The sequence below is a fragment of the Delphinus delphis genome, chromosome 5 (assembly GCF_949987515.2).
Source record: "Delphinus delphis chromosome 5, mDelDel1.2, whole genome shotgun sequence".
NCBI classification, from domain to species: Eukaryota; Metazoa; Chordata; class Mammalia; order Artiodactyla; family Delphinidae; genus Delphinus; species Delphinus delphis.
Genome location: NC_082687.1, coordinates 116,948,327 through 116,968,402, shown reverse-complemented (window position 1 = coordinate 116,968,402; position 20,076 = coordinate 116,948,327). Strand labels below are relative to the sequence as shown.

Sequence of the window (20,076 nt, the reverse complement as noted above, 5' to 3'; positions counted from 1 at the left end):
GCTCACGGGCCCAGCCGCTCCGTGGCATGTGGGATCTTACCAGACCGGGGCACAAACCCATGTCCCCTGCATCGGCAAGCGGACTCTCAACCACTGCGCCACCAGGGAAGCCTGAAAATGCTTATATTCTTAAACAAAACACACTGGCCTCTACTGACTCTCTAATGTGAAAAAGAATACCTGTGAAACCCGAATGCTTTTCTTATTTATACTTTATTTATATTAGCTACTGGCACTTTAAGGTATTATCACATAAACGTTAAGAGCTTAGGGCTCTGGGGCCAGACAAAACTTTTCAATATACATATAAAATGGAATTCCTTTATTTCAAAAACTCTGTTAGTTTATCATATATAATTGAAGCTCCTGTACCTTCACTGACCAAACCTTAGAGATTCGCTAGAGAAAATAAAGTTCAACCTAACCACTAATCATAGACATAATAAGATTAATTTTTCAATTTTCTTTTGACTAAATTGACCAAGATTGTTTTACATTATTAATCAATTTTGATGAGGATATGGTGAAATAGATATTTCTTAAACACTACTAGAAGGAATGTAAATTTGTGCAACCTATCTGGAGAAATTCTCAGCAATATCAAGAGCATTACATCTTTAACCTTAAGTTTTGGGGATACTATATACTGTATACTTTTCTGTTTCAACAATAAACACAGATTACACTTATCAGAGGAGAGGAAAAACTTTTGTAAAGTAAAATAAAATAAATAAAATTGCCAGAGGTACTGAAGCTGAAAGGGAAAGCTTCAAGGAAGAAAAACTGAAGTTATTACATCTTGAAAAATAAGTAATATTAACAATAGTTAATAATTATTAACTCGGAAGATGTGCAAGGATTCAAAGCAGTTCTCTATGAAACACCAGTCTAGAATTTCAGTCCTTTCCCGTCCCTACCTCTCTTCTGTGTTCAGTGCTCCTGATCACACTCTCCTCCTCGAAATTCCCTATTCCCTTGGTTTCCGTGACATTCATACTCTCTTGGTTCACCTCATTCATCTTTCACCCATTCTTTTCACATCTCTTTTATAATGTGCCTCTTAAATGTAAGTTTCCTGAGGATTTACAGTAAATCCACTGTATCTTAATTGAGACACTATCTCAAGACAAATTCATTTATTCTCATAGGTTTAATGTGCTAAGGCTTTAAAATCTGTATTTTGAGATGATCATATCTGTCTTTTAAGTTTCATAATCTTATTACAACCTCTACTTGAATGTCTCACATACACCTCTAAATCAACACATTCAGTAGAATCTAATCACTCTAATCCTGCTACTATTCTTAAATTGACTCTCTCAGCTGGTGATCTCAACCCATTTATCCCAAGATTCAAATTCCTGAGTCATCCTTTACTCTTCCCCTCTTCCCAATCACTAGATCTCGCCAGAAGTATCCACAAAACATTACTGAATTTATCACCTCCTTTCTATTCTTATTAACATCACCCTAAATCAGGGCCCCTTCATCTCCTAACTAGACTACTGCAACAGTGTTCTATCTGCTCTCCCCTCTCCAGACTTCATTTTCTCTAGTCTATCCTCCTCTACACACTAATCTGACCATTTTACTAAACTGGTTAAAGCCCTTCAAAGACTCCTTAATGCCTTTAGGCATTAAGCTAAGCTTCTAAGAAGACAAGTCCAAGCTTCTAAGAAGACAGCATCTCAAGACAGTCCCAATCTGTGTTCCAACATCAACCTACATACAGACCTCCCTCATCCGTCTCTTTGCCTCCATCCCTTCTGCTCTTGCTGTTCCTTCTGCTTGGAATCCCTAATCCACCCTTTTCTTCAGCTGTCCAATTCCAGCTAATCTATCCATACATACTGTTCATGTGTCATCTCCTCTTTGTTTATGTCCCCCAGCTTCCTCAGCTTGGTCAGTTTTTCTCAGATCACCTTATGCAGTCCTCTATTATTGAACTAACAATATGATAATGCAATTATCTGTTTAGGTCATTGTTTATTTTATCCCATTAAACTGTGTGCCCCTTAAGGCCAAATACTAAGTCTTATTCATCTTTCAATCTCCAGTACCTAGTTGCCTAGTACAAAGTGGTGCTGAATAAATATTTGTTATTTTTGTTATTGATCAGTAGAAACAGGTTACTTTATGTAACTAACTGAAGCTATCAGCTTGTTCAATTTTATTTAGGAAAATATAACATCACAATTATATAATACTGAATTATATCACAATTATATAATACATATGTCCCTTAAATCTATTATACTGTAAGTTCTATAAAGAGTAGAAATTATGTTCATATGTGTGTGTGTGTGTGTGTGTGTGTGTACGTATACTCTGATGTTTACTAAAACTAACCAAATATGGAATGTTATCAACCAATCTGTTTTTAGACTTATTTCTAGCTATACATTCAAGGACTCTAAGACTGGAATTTTGAGTCTTCCACAGACGATTTACTCACTACCTGCTCAACTTCTGCCTCAAAAAGACAAATCAGGGCTTCCCTGGTGGCGCAGTGGTTGAGAGTCCGCCTGCCGATGCAGAAGACACAGGTTCGTGCCCTGGTCCGGAAAGATCCCACATGCCGCGGAGCGGCTGGGCCCATGAGCCATGGCCGCTGAGCCTGCGCGTCTGGAGCCCGTGCTCCGCAACGGGAGAGGCCACAACAGTGAGAGGCCCGCGTACCAAAAAAAAAAAAAAAAAAAGACAAATCAGACTAAAGATATAATATTTGTTAATGTACCTTAGACCTTCAGCCATAATATATACTATAAATCTGTATTTACAATTCCTAAAAAAGTAGGGATATTTATAATATTACTTTCTGATCAGACATATATTTATTTGAAAAATAAATAATTCATTACAATGTAGAAAGTTTGATCATACATCATCCCAAGTCCAGCATTTTTCATTAGCAGTGATGCCAGTCTCTCTGTAATATTCTTCTAAAGGGGGTTCAAGAAGAATCACATCAAATTTGGGTGTTAGTTCTCTGATGTCAAAGGCTTCTATATCTGCTTGTAAGTACCTATTTGATTAAAGCATAAAATGTAAGAGATTTTCAAATACTTTACAGTGGTAATGAAAGAAATTTCTTAAATATTTCCTAAACACTATTTACAAAGTCACCATGAGCTAATTACTGAATACCTTTTTATGGAGGAGTATCCTTCCTCAGTACAGACAGTAAACCATCTACCAGTGCTCTTCCAGAGGACATGGATACACTCACACCACAAAGTAAAATCACAGTCCCACACAAACATCCAAAATACAAACTTCTCTCATTTCTTATATTGAAAATCCATACTCAGATGAGTGTCTGAGCCCCTTTCCATTATCACCTTAATATTCCAAAGAATACCATATTACTTTTTCCATAATTGTTAAGTTAGAAAAACTATTTGTTAGTAAGTTTTAAATTCCTCCCTCTAAAAAAGTTTCTAAAAATGGACATAATTTTCTTTCCTTAGTTTGTGCCTTAGTAATATTGTTTAACAGTTTTTTCTAGCTACTTAGTATAAATTACTACTAGCCTTTACTTAATGGTTATTTCCACATAGTATGAAAGTATTTTAAATATACTTTAAATGTAAGAGTGTTTTTAAATAGGATGAATATTAGTCTGCTTAAATTTTTGCCACAAACTCAGACTTCTTTGCGGTTCTTCTAATCATTAACAGTATACATTTTAGCAAACTGTTAAATGTACAAAATGTTCAAAGTAAGCTAAATGTGAAATAAAGAGAGTCTCCAATTTCAAAGACCTTAAACACATTTTTTTAGGAAAGCATTAGTCTGTTTAGCAAAGGTTAAAATGAATTTTTGTATTCCAAAATGTTAATAGCATCTCTGGTTGCTGAGTTATAATTAACTTTCATTTTCTTACTTTCTCTAAGTTTTCTAACTTTCTTCAATAAATAATTTTTGGGAAGAAAAGTCATTTAAAAACATTTTAAGATAATCAGGAATACAACAAATATGATTTTCTAAGAAAAAAATTTAATTTAGTAATTTAAAGTAAATTGTCTAGAAAACTGAAAATAAATTAAATGAGAACCTACTGTGTACTCAGCACTGGAGTTTCAAACTAATATATTTTACTATACAGAAGAAAGTGAATGTGTTAACCTTACAAAGACAGTGAATTTTTTTCAAACAGAAAAGGGGTTACATGATAAAAAGACTAATATTTTAAGCCTGAGTTGGGAACAAAAAACCCCACTTACATAGGAGGAGTGTTAGATTTAGCTATTAACTCATCCTTCAGCCTGATGAGCTCCCTCAGTTTAGGGTATTCTTCAAATCTGTCAGCCAAACCTGAAGAGGAAACATAGTAAATTCCAAATTTCAATACAAATGAGTATCAATACATTCAAACGTGACGAGCCTGCTCAGAACACAACAATACACAACCACCTCTTCATCCTCACATCCTTTTAAAATAGTCTGAGGACTTTTAAACAATTCATATATACATTTTATATACCTAATGACCCTAATCCCACATGCAGGCAAACTCCCAGATGTTCTAAAGCCCAGATCAAGTCAATTAACCATTTAATTTCTCAAATTTATTAAATTAACTAACCTGCTTATAGCATCAAATTTTGCCATTTGGTTCTCAGGAAAAGAAAAATTTTTCTTTCAATCATGCTTTTTGCATTTTCTTTTTACTCAAAAAAGTCTTTCTCCCAAAGAATCTAGTGATTGTTAAAATTTTTACTTAGTTTCTTAGACAGTTATCCAAAGCAGAGAAAATGAGGATTTCTCTTCTTTACTACTGATGATCTTAAATTAAGTGGCTACACTTTATGGACACAATCCCAGAACAAATCTAGTTAAAAAGATAATGAGTCCCTAACAGTCATTACCTCACACCTCATTCACTCTGATTACTTATCTAAATTGTACTACCAATTCCAAGATAAGTCACTTTCTCTAAGAATATTTCCTATATCAATATTTATAGTTTTAAAGATCTCACTCCACATTATTATAAACCAAATCCTCAGATACATTTTCAAGCTTAAGACCTTGAAAAACATCTCCAAGTTCCATAAAGGTTAAAAACAGGAGACTTGTTCCCATGTCCTCAAAAATATTTAAATCTCTGAGCCTCAGAAGAAATTTTAGGTAAAACAACATAATAACTGTTTAAACAACTGTAGGAGTAAGTAGGGCTTGAATATCAAAGATTCCTAAAAGTTTTTATTTTGTTTTTTCTTTCTTCCCTACAAGAAGCATATTCATGACAATATAAATTATATAAACATCTTAAGTTGAAAACCAGAAGTACATTTTAATAACTTTAATATCAAAGAGTAAAAAAGTGAAAGATTTTATAAAGCCTCCTCAATCAGTGGTTACAGATCAAATTTCAAATGAAACAAGTTTGAAGATTTTAGTACAGTCAGGTTTCAATCACAATAGAGTCAGCTCTCAATCATCTACAAAACAGGTACACCTTTTTCTCAATCCATAATAGTTTCCTAAGTACATTTTCTTTGCCTTGGAGAAATAAGTATCTTAAAAGCAGAAAGTCTGATAATGAAATTTGATTATATCAATATAACTTATCATAACTTTGAGGAGAAAAACAGCTTTTTGAAGTATAATTGATAAATAAAAACCTTATATATTAAACTATATTTAACGTATGCAATTCGATGAGTTTGAACATATGCATACACCTGTGAAACCACCACCACAATCAAGGTAAGACATATCAATAACCTCCAAAAGTTTCTTTGTGTTCCTCTGGTTTTAGTGTGTGTGCATGTGTATGTGTGTGTGGTAAGAACACTTAAGTAAGATGAAATCTACCCTCTTAAATTTTTTTAAGTACTGCTGACTATAGTCAACAGTATTGCTGACTACAGACAATTTGCTACACAACAGATCTACAGAAAAAATTTATCTTGCATAACTGAAATTTTATACCAATTGAACAACAACTCCCCATTTTCCTCTCTCTCTAGACCCTGACAATCACTCCTGCATTCTCTGCTCCTATGAGACTGACTACTCCAGGTACCTCATAAAAGTGTATGTATTTATATACACATACTATTTTAGGTACCTCTGTAAGTGCATGCATATTTGTCATCCTATGACTCGTCTATTTCACTTACCATTATCATAACTTTTTGTGCTACATCTAAATTTTGCCTGTGAAAACATTAAAATCAGTTTCTACATGTTGCTTACAAACAAGAAAGGAAAAAATAAATTGGATTACATCAAAATTAAAATTTTTGTGTTGCAAATGGTACCAACAAGAAAGTAAAAAATGGGAATTCCCTGGCGGTCAAGTGGTTAGGACTCTGCGCTCTCACTGCCAAGGGTGTGGGTTCAATCTCTGGTCGGGGAACTAAGATCCTGCAAGCCGCAGTGTGGCCAAAAGAAAGACAACCCAAAGAATGGGAGAGAATATTTGCAGATCATACATCTGATAAGGGACTTGTACTGAGAATATATAAAGAACTCTTACAATGTAATAATAAAAAGACAAATTACCAATTAAAAAATAAGCAGGGTTTAGACATCTCTCTAAAGTAGGTATTTAAGTGGAAAAATATGCATAGGAAAAGATTCTTAATATCATTAGTCACTTAGGCAATGTAGATCAAAACCACAATGAAATACTACTTTATACCACTAGGACTGCTATAATTAAAAAGATAATAAAATGTCAAGGGTGGTAAGAAACTGGAAGCCTCACATATTGTTGGTAGGAATGTAAATGGTACAACTGCTCTGAAAAACATTTGGGCAGTTCCTCAAAAAGTTAAACATAGAATTACCACATAACACAGCAATTCCACTCCCAGGTATATACCGAAGAGAAATGAAAGCATACATTTACACAAAAACTTTACATGAATATTCATAGCAGCAGAGTTTATAACAATCAAAAAGTGGAAACAACACAAATGAATAAATGAAATGTGGTATGTACATACAATGGAATATTTGGCAATAAAAAGAAATGAAGTACTGATAATATGCTGCAACATCAATGGCCCCTGAAAACATTATGTTAAGTGAAAAAAGCCCAGTCACGAAATATCACATGTTGTATGAGTCCAATTATATGAAATGTCTAGAATAGGCAAACTGATAGACAATAGTCAATTAATGATTACTTAAGGCTGGGGGGCAACTGTGGGAGAAGGAATGGGAATTGACTGCTAATGAGTACTGAATTTCTTTAGGGGAGATGAAAATGTTCTAAGGATGTGGAGAAAGGGGACTTGTACACTGTTGGTAGGAATGTAAACCAGTGCAGCCACTGTGGAAAACAGTATGGAGGTTTCTCAAAAATCTAAAAATAGAACTACCACATGATCCAGCAACTCCATTTCTGGGTATATATCTGAAGAAAATGAAAACACTAATTCAAAAAGATACACGCACCCCAGTGTTCTTAGCAGCATTATTTACAATAGCCAAGAAATGGAAGCAACCTAAGCGTCCAGCAAAGGTAAATGGATAAAGACAATGTGCCATATATATATATATACATACACACACACACACACACACACACACACACACACACACAATGTGGTGTATACACACATACACACACTTATTACTCAGCCATAAAAAAAAGTGAAATTTTGCCTTTTGCAACAACATGGATGGATTGGAGGGTATTATGCTTAGTGAAATAAGTCAGACAGAGAAAGACAAATACTGTATATTATCACCTATACGTGGAATCTAAAAAATAAACTAGTGAATATAACAAAAAAGAAACAGACTCACAGATAAAGAGAACAATCTAGTGGTTACGGGGGGGAGAAGTGGGGAGAGCAAAATAGGGGGAGGGGATTAAGAAGTACAAACTTCTATGCATATAATAAATAAGCTACAAGGATATATTGTACAGCAGAGAAAATACAGCCAATATTTTATAATAACTATAAATGAAATATAATCTTTAAAAATTGTAAACTACTATTTGTACACCTAAAACTTATATAATATTGTAAATCAACGATACCTCAATTTTTTAAAAAGTTCTAAAATTAGATTGTGGCAATGGTTGCACAAATCTATAGATATTCTTAAAAAACTCAATTATATTCTTTAAATGGGTGCACTGTATGGTACATGAATTCTCTCAGTCAAGCTGTTTTTAAAAATGTAGGGATAATGCCTTTGGTAAGCTTATCGGTAGACTGGACACAGCTGAGAAAAGATTCTGAGCGTGATGATATCTCAATAGAAACCTCAAAAACTGAAAAGTAAATAGAACAAAAATTGGAAAAAAAAAAGCCAGACTATCTAAGGAATGTGGGACAACTACAAAAGGTAAAATGTGTAATGGAAATATAAGAAGGAGAAAAAACAGAAAGAGGAACAGAAGAAATATTTGAAATAATAATGACTGAGAATTTTCCCAAAATAATGTCAGACATCAAACCCCAGACACAGGAAGCTCAGAGAGTACCAAAGAGGATAAACGCAAAAAAAACCCAAAGCAAACAAAACCCAGCTATACCTACACATATCATTTTCAAACTACAGAAAATCAAAGCTAACGAAAAAATTCTGAAAGAAACCAGAAAAAAAAAAAAACCAAACCTATTGAGGAACAAAGTTAAGAATTATACCCAACTTCTCAGAAACAAGCAAGAACAGGGTGAAGTAAAATACTTAAGTGTTGAAAGAAAGAAAACACCAATCTAGAATTCTGTACTTTGCAAAATTAATCTTTCAAAAGTAAAGGAAAAATAAAGACTTCCTCAGGCAAAAATTGAGGGAATTTGTTGCCAACAGGCCTGCCTTGCAAGAAATGTTAAAAGAAATTCTTTAGACAAAAGGAAAATAATGTAAGTCAGAGAATCAGATTTACATAAAGAAAGGAAGAGCATCGAAGGAATAAATGAAGGCAAAATAAAAATGAGGGATAGTTACAGAACCAAAATGAAGGAAAGATGGAAGGAAGAAGGAAAAAAGTAACACTGCTTGATGGAAAAAGAGAGTGTACTAGAAGTACTAGGAATGGAAAGGGGAAGCCAAGCCAGGAAAAATAACTTTGTTAGAAATAAACCACAAAATGGATAAATTACATGCATGTAATCAACAGCCAGCAATAGCATATTCCCAACAAATCTGACATACCTACATCTCTGATGAAATTTTGAGGTCTATGTCCGGTGTCTACAAAATGTTGGCAGTAATCATTATGGGGATTTAAACTCTGTGTTCCCTAAAGAAAACGTCAAAATTAAATAAACAGCATTCGCTCTGAGGGCAGATACACTAACTCTGTACTTTATTTTTTATTATGAGGCCATACAAAATATAAGTTAATTGACATTAAAAAAAACAGAAAACATCACTATTAAAATAATAGTATTACAATTCAGTATCTACAGACATTAATAAAGCATTATCTCATCCTAAATGGGCAAGCATCAGAAGAATATTTCATGAATAATTTTAAATGACCTTTATAATAATGATCCCTCAATAACTGAAAAAATCTTGAAAACAAATAAGTATTTAAAATCTTTTCAGGCATAGAGCTGAAATGTGAAGTTATGGACGTGAAAATTATTTTTTTACCTTAAGAAAAGTACTAGAATCTTTGTAAATCTCTTCTTCATATGGCAAATTCTCTTCCTCCTGTTGTAGTTCTAATTCATCCTTGGAAAAGGAAGTATACATTTTATGTATAAGAGGAGTATCTTACATATTATGATATCTCGAGTATTAAGACTCATATAAATATTTTCTTTCCCTAAGACACAATAAAGTTTTCAAATTACTGTTAAAGTCAAATATTGAAGTCAGGACTTCCCTGGTGGTCCAGTGGTTCAGAATCTGCCTTCCAACGCAGGGGACACGGGTTGGATCCCTGGTCAGGGAACTAAGATCCCACATGCCGTGGGGGAACTAAGATCCCACGTGCCGCGGGGCAAGTAAGCCCGTGCACGCGGCCGACAGCTAGAGAGAAGCCCACGGGTGGCAATGAAGAGCCCACATGCCACAACTAAGGCCTGATGCAGCCAAATATATAAATATATAAAATACAAATTAAAAAAAAATTTTTTAATCTAAAAAAAACTTGAAGTTTTTGCTTTCTCATCATTAGCTGTAACTAGTTATGCTTATAATATATAAAATAAATATTTCTTTTTCATTCTCTTCAGTAATAATTGTCTATAACTACTAATTTTGTTGACTAAGTTATCTAGGATTATTTATCTCTGATATAATACCTTAAATATTAGAATTTAGCTCAAATCATGAAAGATATGACCACCAATGGGCAATTTTATTTCTACTAGATCAAACCATAAGAAACTGCTATTTTATAAGTCAAAAATGTTAAAATATCAGAAACTGTATATGGTTTGACCTAATATAATCACAAACAGTTAAGTTATATAAGAGGATATATCAAATGCAACCAATACACAAGAGAATATCTATGAAATTAGATAATTATACCTAAAGATTTACTGAAACTATTTATTCTCTTCTCTATTGAATATAGTTCTATGACAATTAATTTGAAAAAAATGGAGGTAGGTTTTTTTGTCCTTAACTTTCTTTCTTTTCAACTACATATTGTAATTACAAGTTGAGAAGCTGGGTTTTTGCCTTGGGCCTCTGTCAGAAATGGTTCTACACTGCTGTCTAGCCCATGAGTTCTCAAAATATTTTAATTGTACTACCCTATATTGTTAACATGGAATAATGCAACTCAAAGAAGACAGTATTGTAGCCCCTTGAAATATGATTGAATTATCCAAAGTTTCTGATACATCTACCTCCTTACTCTTATTTAAGAATGCTATTGCCTAGTGCTTACTAGGCATTATGCTAAGTGCTTCATATACATCACCTAATTTAATCCACATACTTCTGTGTTAAACTGATATAAATGTCTTAAATTTACCTAATTACATCAACAATTATTCAGTATTCTGTCAAAATTCAGCTTCTGTCAAATTCTGTTTTCCTGGGTAAGACTCTACGGATTGTAAGGACTTACTTTCTTCTTGACCATAAAATTGTCCCATTCTCTACTTGCCTTATATTCTTCCATTTTGTCTTCATCTGTCTCTCCTTCATCCTGATACTTACGTTTTGCATTTGGAGCAGAGGTATCATAGGAAGCCCTGAAAATTAAAACTGAAATATCACTCACAAATACATACAAGATGTATAAATGTGTCCATTAATAATATTAAAGAACTGGTTATAAAAACAGAACAAGGCAAATTTTTCCTGACTAAACAGTATCTATTCACCCAGTTTATAAATCTTAAAAGTAACACAACCTGACGAATAATCTGTACTTTTTTTTGAGAAAGCAAACAAATAAGAAACTAAGCTTTTATAAGGTATGCATGGCAAAATAGAAACTTCTACATTATGTATCATTCTAATGTGTCTTGAGCAAAACTGATGTTCGATAAAGGATCATAAAGACTACTACAAGCAACTATATGCCAATAAAATGGACAACCTGGAAGAAATGGACACATTTTTAGAAAGGTAAAAAATTCCCAGACTGAACCAGGAAGAAACAGAAAATATAAACAGACCAATCACAAGTAATAAAATTGAAACTGTAATTAAAAATCTTCCATCAAAGGAAAGTCCAGGAACAGATGACTTCACAGGTGAATTCTATCAAACATTTAGAGACGAGCTAACACCTATCCTTCTCAAGCTCTTCCAAAAACTGCAGATGGAGGAACACTCCCAAACTCTATTAATCTCTATTAAAAGGATCATACACCATGATCAAGTGGGATTTATCCCAGCAATGCAAGGATTCTTCAATATATGCAAATCAATCAATGTGATACACCATATCAACAAATTAAAGAATAAAAACCATATGATCATCTCAATAGATGCAGAAAAACTTCGACAAAAATTTGACAAAATTAACACGCATTTAAGATAAAAACTCTCCAGAAAATGGGCATATAGGGCACCTACCTCAACATAATAAAGGCCATATATGACAAACCCACAGCAAACATCATTCTCAATGGTGAAAAACTGAAAGCATTTCCTCTAAGATCAGGAACAAGACAAGGATGTCCACTCTCACCACTATTATTCAACATAGTTGTGGAAGTCCTAGCCACAGCAATCAGAAAAGAAAAAGAAATAAAAGGAATACAAATTGGAGGGACTTCCCTGGTGGCACAGTGGTTAAGAATCCACCTGCCAATGCAGGTGACACGGGTTCGAGCCCTGGGCCGGGAAGATCCCACATGCCGCGGAGCAACTAGGCCCATGTGCCACAACTACTGAGCCTGCGCTCTAGAACCCACGAGCCACAACTAATGAAGCCCACGTGCCTAGAGCCCATGCTCCGCAACAAGAGAAGCCACCGCAATGAGAAGCCCACGTACCGCAATGAAGAGTAGCCCCTGCTCGCTGCAACTAGAGAAAGCCTGTGCACAGCAACAAAGACCCAACACAGTGAAAAATAAATATTTTTTTTAAAAAAGGAATACAAATTGGAAAAGAAGAAGTAAAACCATTGCTGCTTGCAGATGACATGATGATACACACAGAAAAATCCTAGATGCCACCAGAAAACTGCTAGAGCTAATCAATGAATTTGGTACAGGATACCAAATTAATGCACAGAAATCTCTTGCATCCCTATACACTAACTACAGGAGATAAGAAAAATAAATTAAGGAAACAATCCCATTTACCAATGCAACAAAAAGAATAAAATACCTAGGAATAAACCTACCTAATGAGGCAAAAGACCTGTACTCAGAAAACTATAAAACACTGATGAAAGAAATCAAATATGACACTAACAGATGGAGAGATATACCATGTTCTTGGATCTGAAGAATCAATATTGTGAAAATGACTATATTGCCCAAAGCAATCTACAGATTCAATGCAATCCCTATCAAATTACTAAAGGCATTTTTCACAGAATCAAAACAAAGAATTTTACAATTTATATGGAAACAGAAATGGTGCCATACAGCCAAAGCAATATTGAGAAAGAAAAACAGAGCTGGAGGAATCAGGCTCCCAACTTCAGACTCTACTACAAAGCTATAGTAATCAAGACAGTATGGTACTGACACAAAAACAGAAAGATAGATCAGTGGAACAGGATATAAAGCCCAGAGATAAACCCCCCACACCTATGGTCACCTTATCTTTGATAAAGGAGGCAAGAATATACAATGGAGAAAAGTCAGCCTCTTCACTAAGTGGTGCTGAGAAAACTGGACAGCTACATATAAAAGAATGAAATCAGAACACTACCTAACACCACACACAAAAATAAACTCAAAATGGATTAAAGACCTAAATGTAAGACTGGACACCAAAAAGCTTTTAGAGGAAAATGTAGGAAAAACACTCTGACATAAATCACAGCAAGATGTTTTTTGACCCACCTCCTAGAGTAATAAAAATAAAAACAAACAAATGGGACCTAATGAAACTTTAAAGCTTTTGCACAGCAAAGGAAACCATAAACAAAATGAAAAGACAACCCTCAGAATGGGAGAAAATATTTGCAAATGAAGCAACTGACAAAGGATTAATCTCCAAAATATACAAACAGCTCATGCAGCTCAATATCAAAAAAACAGATAACCCAACCGAAAAATGGGTGGAAGACCTAAACAGACATTTCACCAAAGAAGACATACAGGTGGCCAAGAGGCACATGAAAAGATGCTCAACATCACTAATTATTAGAGAAATGCAAATCAAAACAACAATGAGGTATCACCTCACACCAGTCAGAAAGGTCACCATCAAAAAAACCTATGAACAGTAAATGCTGGAGAGGGTGTGGAGAAAAGGGAACCCTCTGGCACTGTTGGTAGAAATGTATTTGATACAGCCACTATGGAGAACAGTATGGACATTCATTAAAAAACTAAAAATAGAAGTACCATATGACCCAGCAATCCCACTACTGGGCATATACCCTGAGAAAACCATAATTCAAAAAGACACATGTACCCCAATGTTCATTACAGCACTATTTACAATAGCCAGGACATGGAAGCAACCTAAATGTCCAACGACAGAGGAATGGATAAAGAAGATGTGGTACATGTATACAATGGAATATTACTCAGCCATAAAAAGGAACGAAATTGGGACACTTGCAGAGATGTGGGTCGACTTAGAGTCTGTCATACAGAGTGAAGTAAGTCAGAAAGAGAAAAACAAATATCATATATTAACACATATATGTGAAATCTAGAAAATGGTACAGATGAACCTATTTGCAGGGCAGGAATAGAGACAAAGTAGTAGAGAACAGATGAGTGGACACAGCGGGCAGAGGGAAGGGGAGGGTGGGATGAACTGGGAGATTAGGACTGACATATATTCACCACTATGTGTAAAACAGCTAGTGGGAACCTGCTGTATAGCACAGGGAGTTCAGCTTGGTGCTCTGTGATGACCTAGATGGGTGGGATAGCAGGGGGTGGGAGGGAGGTGCAAGAGGGAGGGGATATATGTATACATATAGCTGATTCACTTCACTGTACAGCAGAAATTAACACAACATTGTGAAATAATTATACTCCAATAAAAAAAAACTGATAACTACAATACTGAAAAATTCTAAATGCTTTATGAACTATCAATACCACTTTTAGGGCAAAGTGTGTTTTTTTTAATAAGGATTTTTTAAATAAAATTATATATGGTATATAAGCTAATTCCTAGCCTAACATTCCATTTTCTAACTACTTTATAAATGAAAACTTACTGTATTCAGATAATAAGTATTTCATAATTCATGAACTAACAATAAAAACCAATGTTTCCTAAATCTGTATGCTTAATCTTATAACAACACACTTCATACCTAGGATTATTGTTTATTAAAACAGTGATCCTTTCACAAATACTAACATGTCACTAAAAAAATATTCAACTGACCTGCAAGTTTCTCTTGTTTCAGCAATTTCTCTCTGCTCATCTTTGCTATTTAACACAGCACCAATACTGTCAGCACTTTCAGCTCCCAACTGAGAAAAGGCAAAAACCAAAAATTAGATGACAGTGTACTGAATAGCCTTCCTAGTCATTTGTAGCAGCATTTAATACATCAAGTATTTAAAAAAAATACAACCCGTAACTACTGCAGCAGGCAAATGGACAAATTACCTTGCAGGAAAAACAGAAAACACCTTGGAGCAAAACCATGTTAATTAAGAATGATTTTGCCAGCTGAAAAGTATTTTATGCTTTCAGTTATTTTTAAATTAAAACAACTTGACCAATCCTCTACTTTTAAAGCAAATAATAAAACACAATTTAGCAGCAGTAGCAATAACAAAACAACAAAAAAAGCAGCTAACATAGTGTTTATAAGTGTGATATGCACTATGTTAAACACTCTGCATCCATCAGCTCACGTATTGTACCTTATTTATTCCATGCCGTAATAAATACCTTTTCAGTTTTATTCAAGCCAAGTCTTTATAATGATTATAGGCACAATACTAAACTTTACAAAAACCTGAAAAATAGTGATGCAAATTCGGGTTGGCAGTTCGGGAAATTTTGCAAAATACAACAAATGTAAACAAATCACTAGTTGAAATAGGCCTGGCTACATAGTGTGGGATCAATTCATGGAAAACTTTAAAAGCCAAACCAAGAAGTATAGAATGCAACTTACAGGCCATGAGGAACCACTTAATATTTTTAAGCACACGAAGGGCATGAGGAAATCTGCATTAAATAATCCCTTAGCTCAAGAAAGGTGAGAAGGCACACTACAATATTAGAGCTGCAAGTCCCAGCCTTGATCTTAAACAATTACCACTGCCTCTTTAGACTACCCACTTCATGACTCCCCTAAGGTTTCCCCAATGATAAATCTCTTCCAATATATCAACTGTTCCTGATATTTTAACTCTTCCATACCCCTATTCTCTTTAGTCAGAAAACACATTTATTCCCATAGGTGGAATGCTTTATAACCTTCTTCCCAAGACTGAGTCGGACTCCCTTCAAATCTCAGATGAGTACATTTCTTCTGAGGGTCCTTCCATGAACACTATCTACAGAATAGGTAGCCTCCTTTCCATTATTTTTACCTCCTCATTTCCTCATTCTGATCATAGCACTTAATACACCCTTTTTGTTTTACTTTTGTTTCACAGTCGCTATCACAACTTCCAATTTTTTATTTGTACAATTCAATTACTTTATCAGTTTACTTTTGTTTACTTCTCCCCCACTGAAATGTTAGCTCACTGAGGGGAAGAACTCTGTCCTGTTGATATCTGTATGTTCAGCAGCTACTATAACATCTGACTTATAGTACATGCTTATAAATATGTGAATGAACCAATGAGATTTTCTACCAAGGTGTAAATCAGAATACAATGTTTTACAAGAGGAACGCTTTAAATCAAATTGTGCTTACATATATAATTGTCTTCTCATGCTCCAACATTTTTAAAAAATTGTGGAATGACTGGAGTAACAGACTTCCCATTGTGGTAGCACTAAATATATTATTTGAATAACTATGACAATTTGGAATCATTTGAAAGCATGTATAATTTTTTGAAACAAAGCTACAAGTTAAATAAAAACAGGTGTAAATCGTTGGTGATAGCATTAATTGCCACAATCGTGGTCTGGGCCTATATATTGCATCCGATATCTTCATCCAGCAGCCAAGTCAGTCAAGCAAATTATACACACTTGAGTTGTGCTCTACTCTGACAGATCATCAATCAACAAAAATTTATTAAAAACTTACTTTGAAAAAAAAAAAAAACTTACTTTGGGCAAGAAACAAAGTTAGGATAGAAGATTAAGCCAACAGGAATTAAATGCAAAGACGCTGCACACAAACTGTTTATATTCTGTATGATGGTTAATAATATACAGTAGTGGACACCAACAGTAAGGAAAATGGATGCTCAGAGGGAGAAGAGTCTAAGCCAGGGAGATCACAATAGGTTTCATCACAAAATTCTGACCTGGGCTGTCACAGAGGATAGACAGAAATCAGAAAGGACAACTTTTAAAAATCATAAAGTATGTACTGCACAAATCACGTTCCGGAGAGTAATAAACCAGTCTGTCTTGTTCATACAGAGAAAAGTAAGTGAAAGGAAGGCTGCTAAAGTGGAAGTCTGTCATTGATTATACTGTACATCCTTAGGTGGAAAGGTTCCTATCCAACTGTACTAGGAGGCAGCCATGTGTATTGCAAAGGCCTGAAACTGCAGCTTGCAAATGTAAACGGTTTGTGGCCTTCAGCATGTAACAAATTTCCTGAGCTTTATTTTCTTCATCTATAAGTCACAGATAGCATCTGACTGGTATGATCAAATATAATGTATGTACAAGCTTGGCAGAGTCTTGACACACAGAAAGGACTTAATAAACGGCAGCCATTATTAAATTCTGTGCAGTATGTAAGCTCTCTGAGGGTAGGACCACCTATTATTATTCATAGCTGAATTGCCAATGTCTACAAAAGCTCCTGGCACATAGTAAGACACTCAACCAATCATTGTTTACGACTATTTTCAGTCAAACAGACGTCTGAATTCAAAACTAAAGAGTAAGAACCTTGGCGGTAACAAAGAGCTGCTGAACATTTTTGAAGATAACATAATAGAAACTGGGAAAAGGAAGGCTTGGAAAAGATACCTGATTTGTCCAAAATCACTATGCCAGGAACAGATCTGATTCCAAACGCCCCCTTTTTTTTTGGCCACGCGTTTGTGGGATCTTAGCTGCCGACCACGGATTGAACCCGGGCCACAGCAGTGAAAGCGCTGAGTCCTAACCACTGAACCACCAGGGAACTCCCTAAACGCCCACACTTTTAACACTGTACCATAAATCTTTTCATCCGATCATAAAAGAGGATAGGTCTCAGATTTCCATGTACTAAAACGAAAACTTATTACTGAAAAAAATAACAGTAAGATGCCTCATCAAAACCTGTGAGCATTTCTCCCATCCCTTTTACCGGTCTGAGTGGTAGAAAGTAAAACACAACCTCTAACTTTAATTAAGCAGAGGTGTGCATCTGCATTTTCTGCAATGTGTACTCTACTAATCAAGTATTAACTTACTCCTACACAAGAAGGAGTGAGGCCAAGATCTGGAGAGACAAACCTGGGTTTAACTTTCTGGCCCAGAGGTGAAGGAGCCGGGGCAAAAATTAACCTCTGGAGCCTCTGTTTCATTATCCGATAAGTGAAGACAATATTACCTATTTCAGAGATTTGTTGTGATCGATACAGATTAAGAATTCAAACGTTAGCTGCGAGTGAGGACGAGGATACCGTACACGGCAGGGTCGACAGCAATACGCATCATGCAGAATCTAAAATTTACACTCAGGCTTCTACCAATGCAGTCGTTAGACACTATCCCAGAGAAAATACCGTAAACCTGACCCACAATGAAGCCCCAATCTCAAGAATAGGGAGCTGATTACAAAGAAAGGCAAGACACAAACGACCATTTAAAAAGTGAACAGAAGGGTTTCCCTGGTGGCGCAGTGGTTGAGAGTCCGCCTGCCGATGCAGGGGACACGGGTTCGTGCCCCGGTCCGGGAAGATCCCACATGCCGCGGAGCGGCTGGGCCCGTGAGCCATGGCTGCTGAGCCTGCGCGTCCGGAGCCTGTGCTCCGCAACAGGAAAGAGGCCACAACAGTGAGAGGCCCGCGTACAGCAAAAAAAAAAAAAGTGAACAGAAATTCTGGAGGATAACAAGTCACTTTTCTTTGCGTGAACTGCGGTAACTTATACAGAAAGACCACTGTATTCTCATCATTGAGCACCACTCGGCGGCCATTCCATAACGGTTGCTGAAGACCAAGCGTGGCGTTCGGTTCAGCACCACAATGACCGCGAGGTAAAAGAGGAAAAGATTCGGGGTACCCCGGGGGTTGAGAACAAGAGGGTAGGTGGGCGCAGGGATTAAGGTCGCGGGACCAGAAAGGACTGCACCGTGGCCAGTAACGAGACAGAAAAGGGAGGAGGTAACAGGCCGGCCGCGCACGCGCATTCGCGATCCCTCCCTGGGCCCCGGACCTGCTGCGCGAGAAGCTGTCGCCGTAACTTCTGCCGCTCCCGGATCTCCTGCAAGCGGCTGTCCATGTCCCAACTCTTGCTTTCCACTGCCTCGAAAACTTGGCAATGAGCGGACGAACCCCCGCCCAATTTTTCTTCGGAGACTTGTGGAACACAAAATTCTCCAGGAGCTTCTAGCGGCGCGTACCCAGTGTTTTTTCCTCAGTAGGTGTTTCCGGCGCGGCCGGAATTTGGCGCCACCGCTCCCGGAAGTCCCGCCTCCTTAAGGACGCCCGCGATTTGACGCTGCCTAGAAGAGGCCCAATGAGGGTCCTGCGACGCCGGCGCTAGAGGCGTCTCTGGAGGCTTCGGCGGTCCAGGGCTGGGGCTGTTGGAGCTGTGGTGGCGAATCGCTGACCCCTCACTTTCCCCTTCCTGGGACTTGAGGCTCCCTTGGTCTTTCAGCACTGTTGCCACGTGGTGGGCCGTTTTGTTGATTCCCTTTTCTATTAGTTCCCCAGTTGCCAGTTCTGACGTTTTAATCATTGCCAGATACCCGTTTTTTCGTGAAAGCACTAACGCGGGTCAGATTTCGGGGTTTGAACCCTGGACTGTCGTTTACTAGCTGAGTGGCCTTGTCCAGATAATCAACCTCTGTGAGCCTCTAGTTTTCTCATTTGTAAGTTGGGAGGGATGAGAGTGCCTACCTCACAGAGTTGTGAAGATTGAAAGAATAAACAGAGCCAAACATCCCGCCATGCAAGTGTTCATTAAGCTTTTTATTATTACTTTCCGCTTGAGGCAGGGAACAGCAACTGCATCTGCCCGTGCTCTTCTCCACAACTCACTAGCCCTTGAGAAGTTTCCTGTTTTACCATAATGCATTTTATGGATTCTTTAGAGAGGTGGGAGGGTGATAGTAAAATTTGTCTTGGTTCATGTCCTAGAGGTCAGAGGCTACGGGGGCCCTTTTTGTGCTTGGGCATTTGTCTTAAATGGAAATAACACTGAGATATGAAAACAAAT

The 20,076-nt window shown here is 36.4% G+C and overlaps 1 protein-coding gene across 5 annotated transcripts in view; it reads right to left on the bottom strand.

Moving 5' to 3' along the window:
* METTL14 (methyltransferase 14, N6-adenosine-methyltransferase non-catalytic subunit) overlaps window positions 1-19,430 on the bottom strand; it is a 55,966-nt gene extending 36,536 nt beyond the window's left edge. For 4 of the 5 annotated variants that reach the window (XR_009519601.1, XR_009519602.1, XR_009519603.1 and 1 more), the window contains exons 1-7: window positions 19,072-19,430; window positions 14,932-15,020; window positions 11,054-11,141; window positions 9,580-9,660; window positions 9,133-9,220; window positions 4,227-4,317; window positions 2,884-3,025 (exon numbers count right to left, since the gene is read on the bottom strand). Coding sequence is in view for 1 of the 5 variants with exons in the window: in XM_060012932.1 (XP_059868915.1) it covers window positions 2,884-3,025; window positions 4,227-4,317; window positions 9,133-9,220; window positions 9,580-9,660; window positions 11,054-11,141; window positions 14,932-15,020; window positions 19,072-19,137 (645 nt within the window). In the remaining 4 variants the exon portion in view is untranslated. The remainder of the gene's footprint in view (window positions 1-2,883; window positions 3,026-4,226; window positions 4,318-9,132; window positions 9,221-9,579; window positions 9,661-11,053; window positions 11,142-14,931; window positions 15,021-19,071) is intronic. The other variant, XR_009519604.1, reaches the window with a different exon arrangement.
* Window positions 19,431-20,076: the final 646 nt, after the last annotated feature.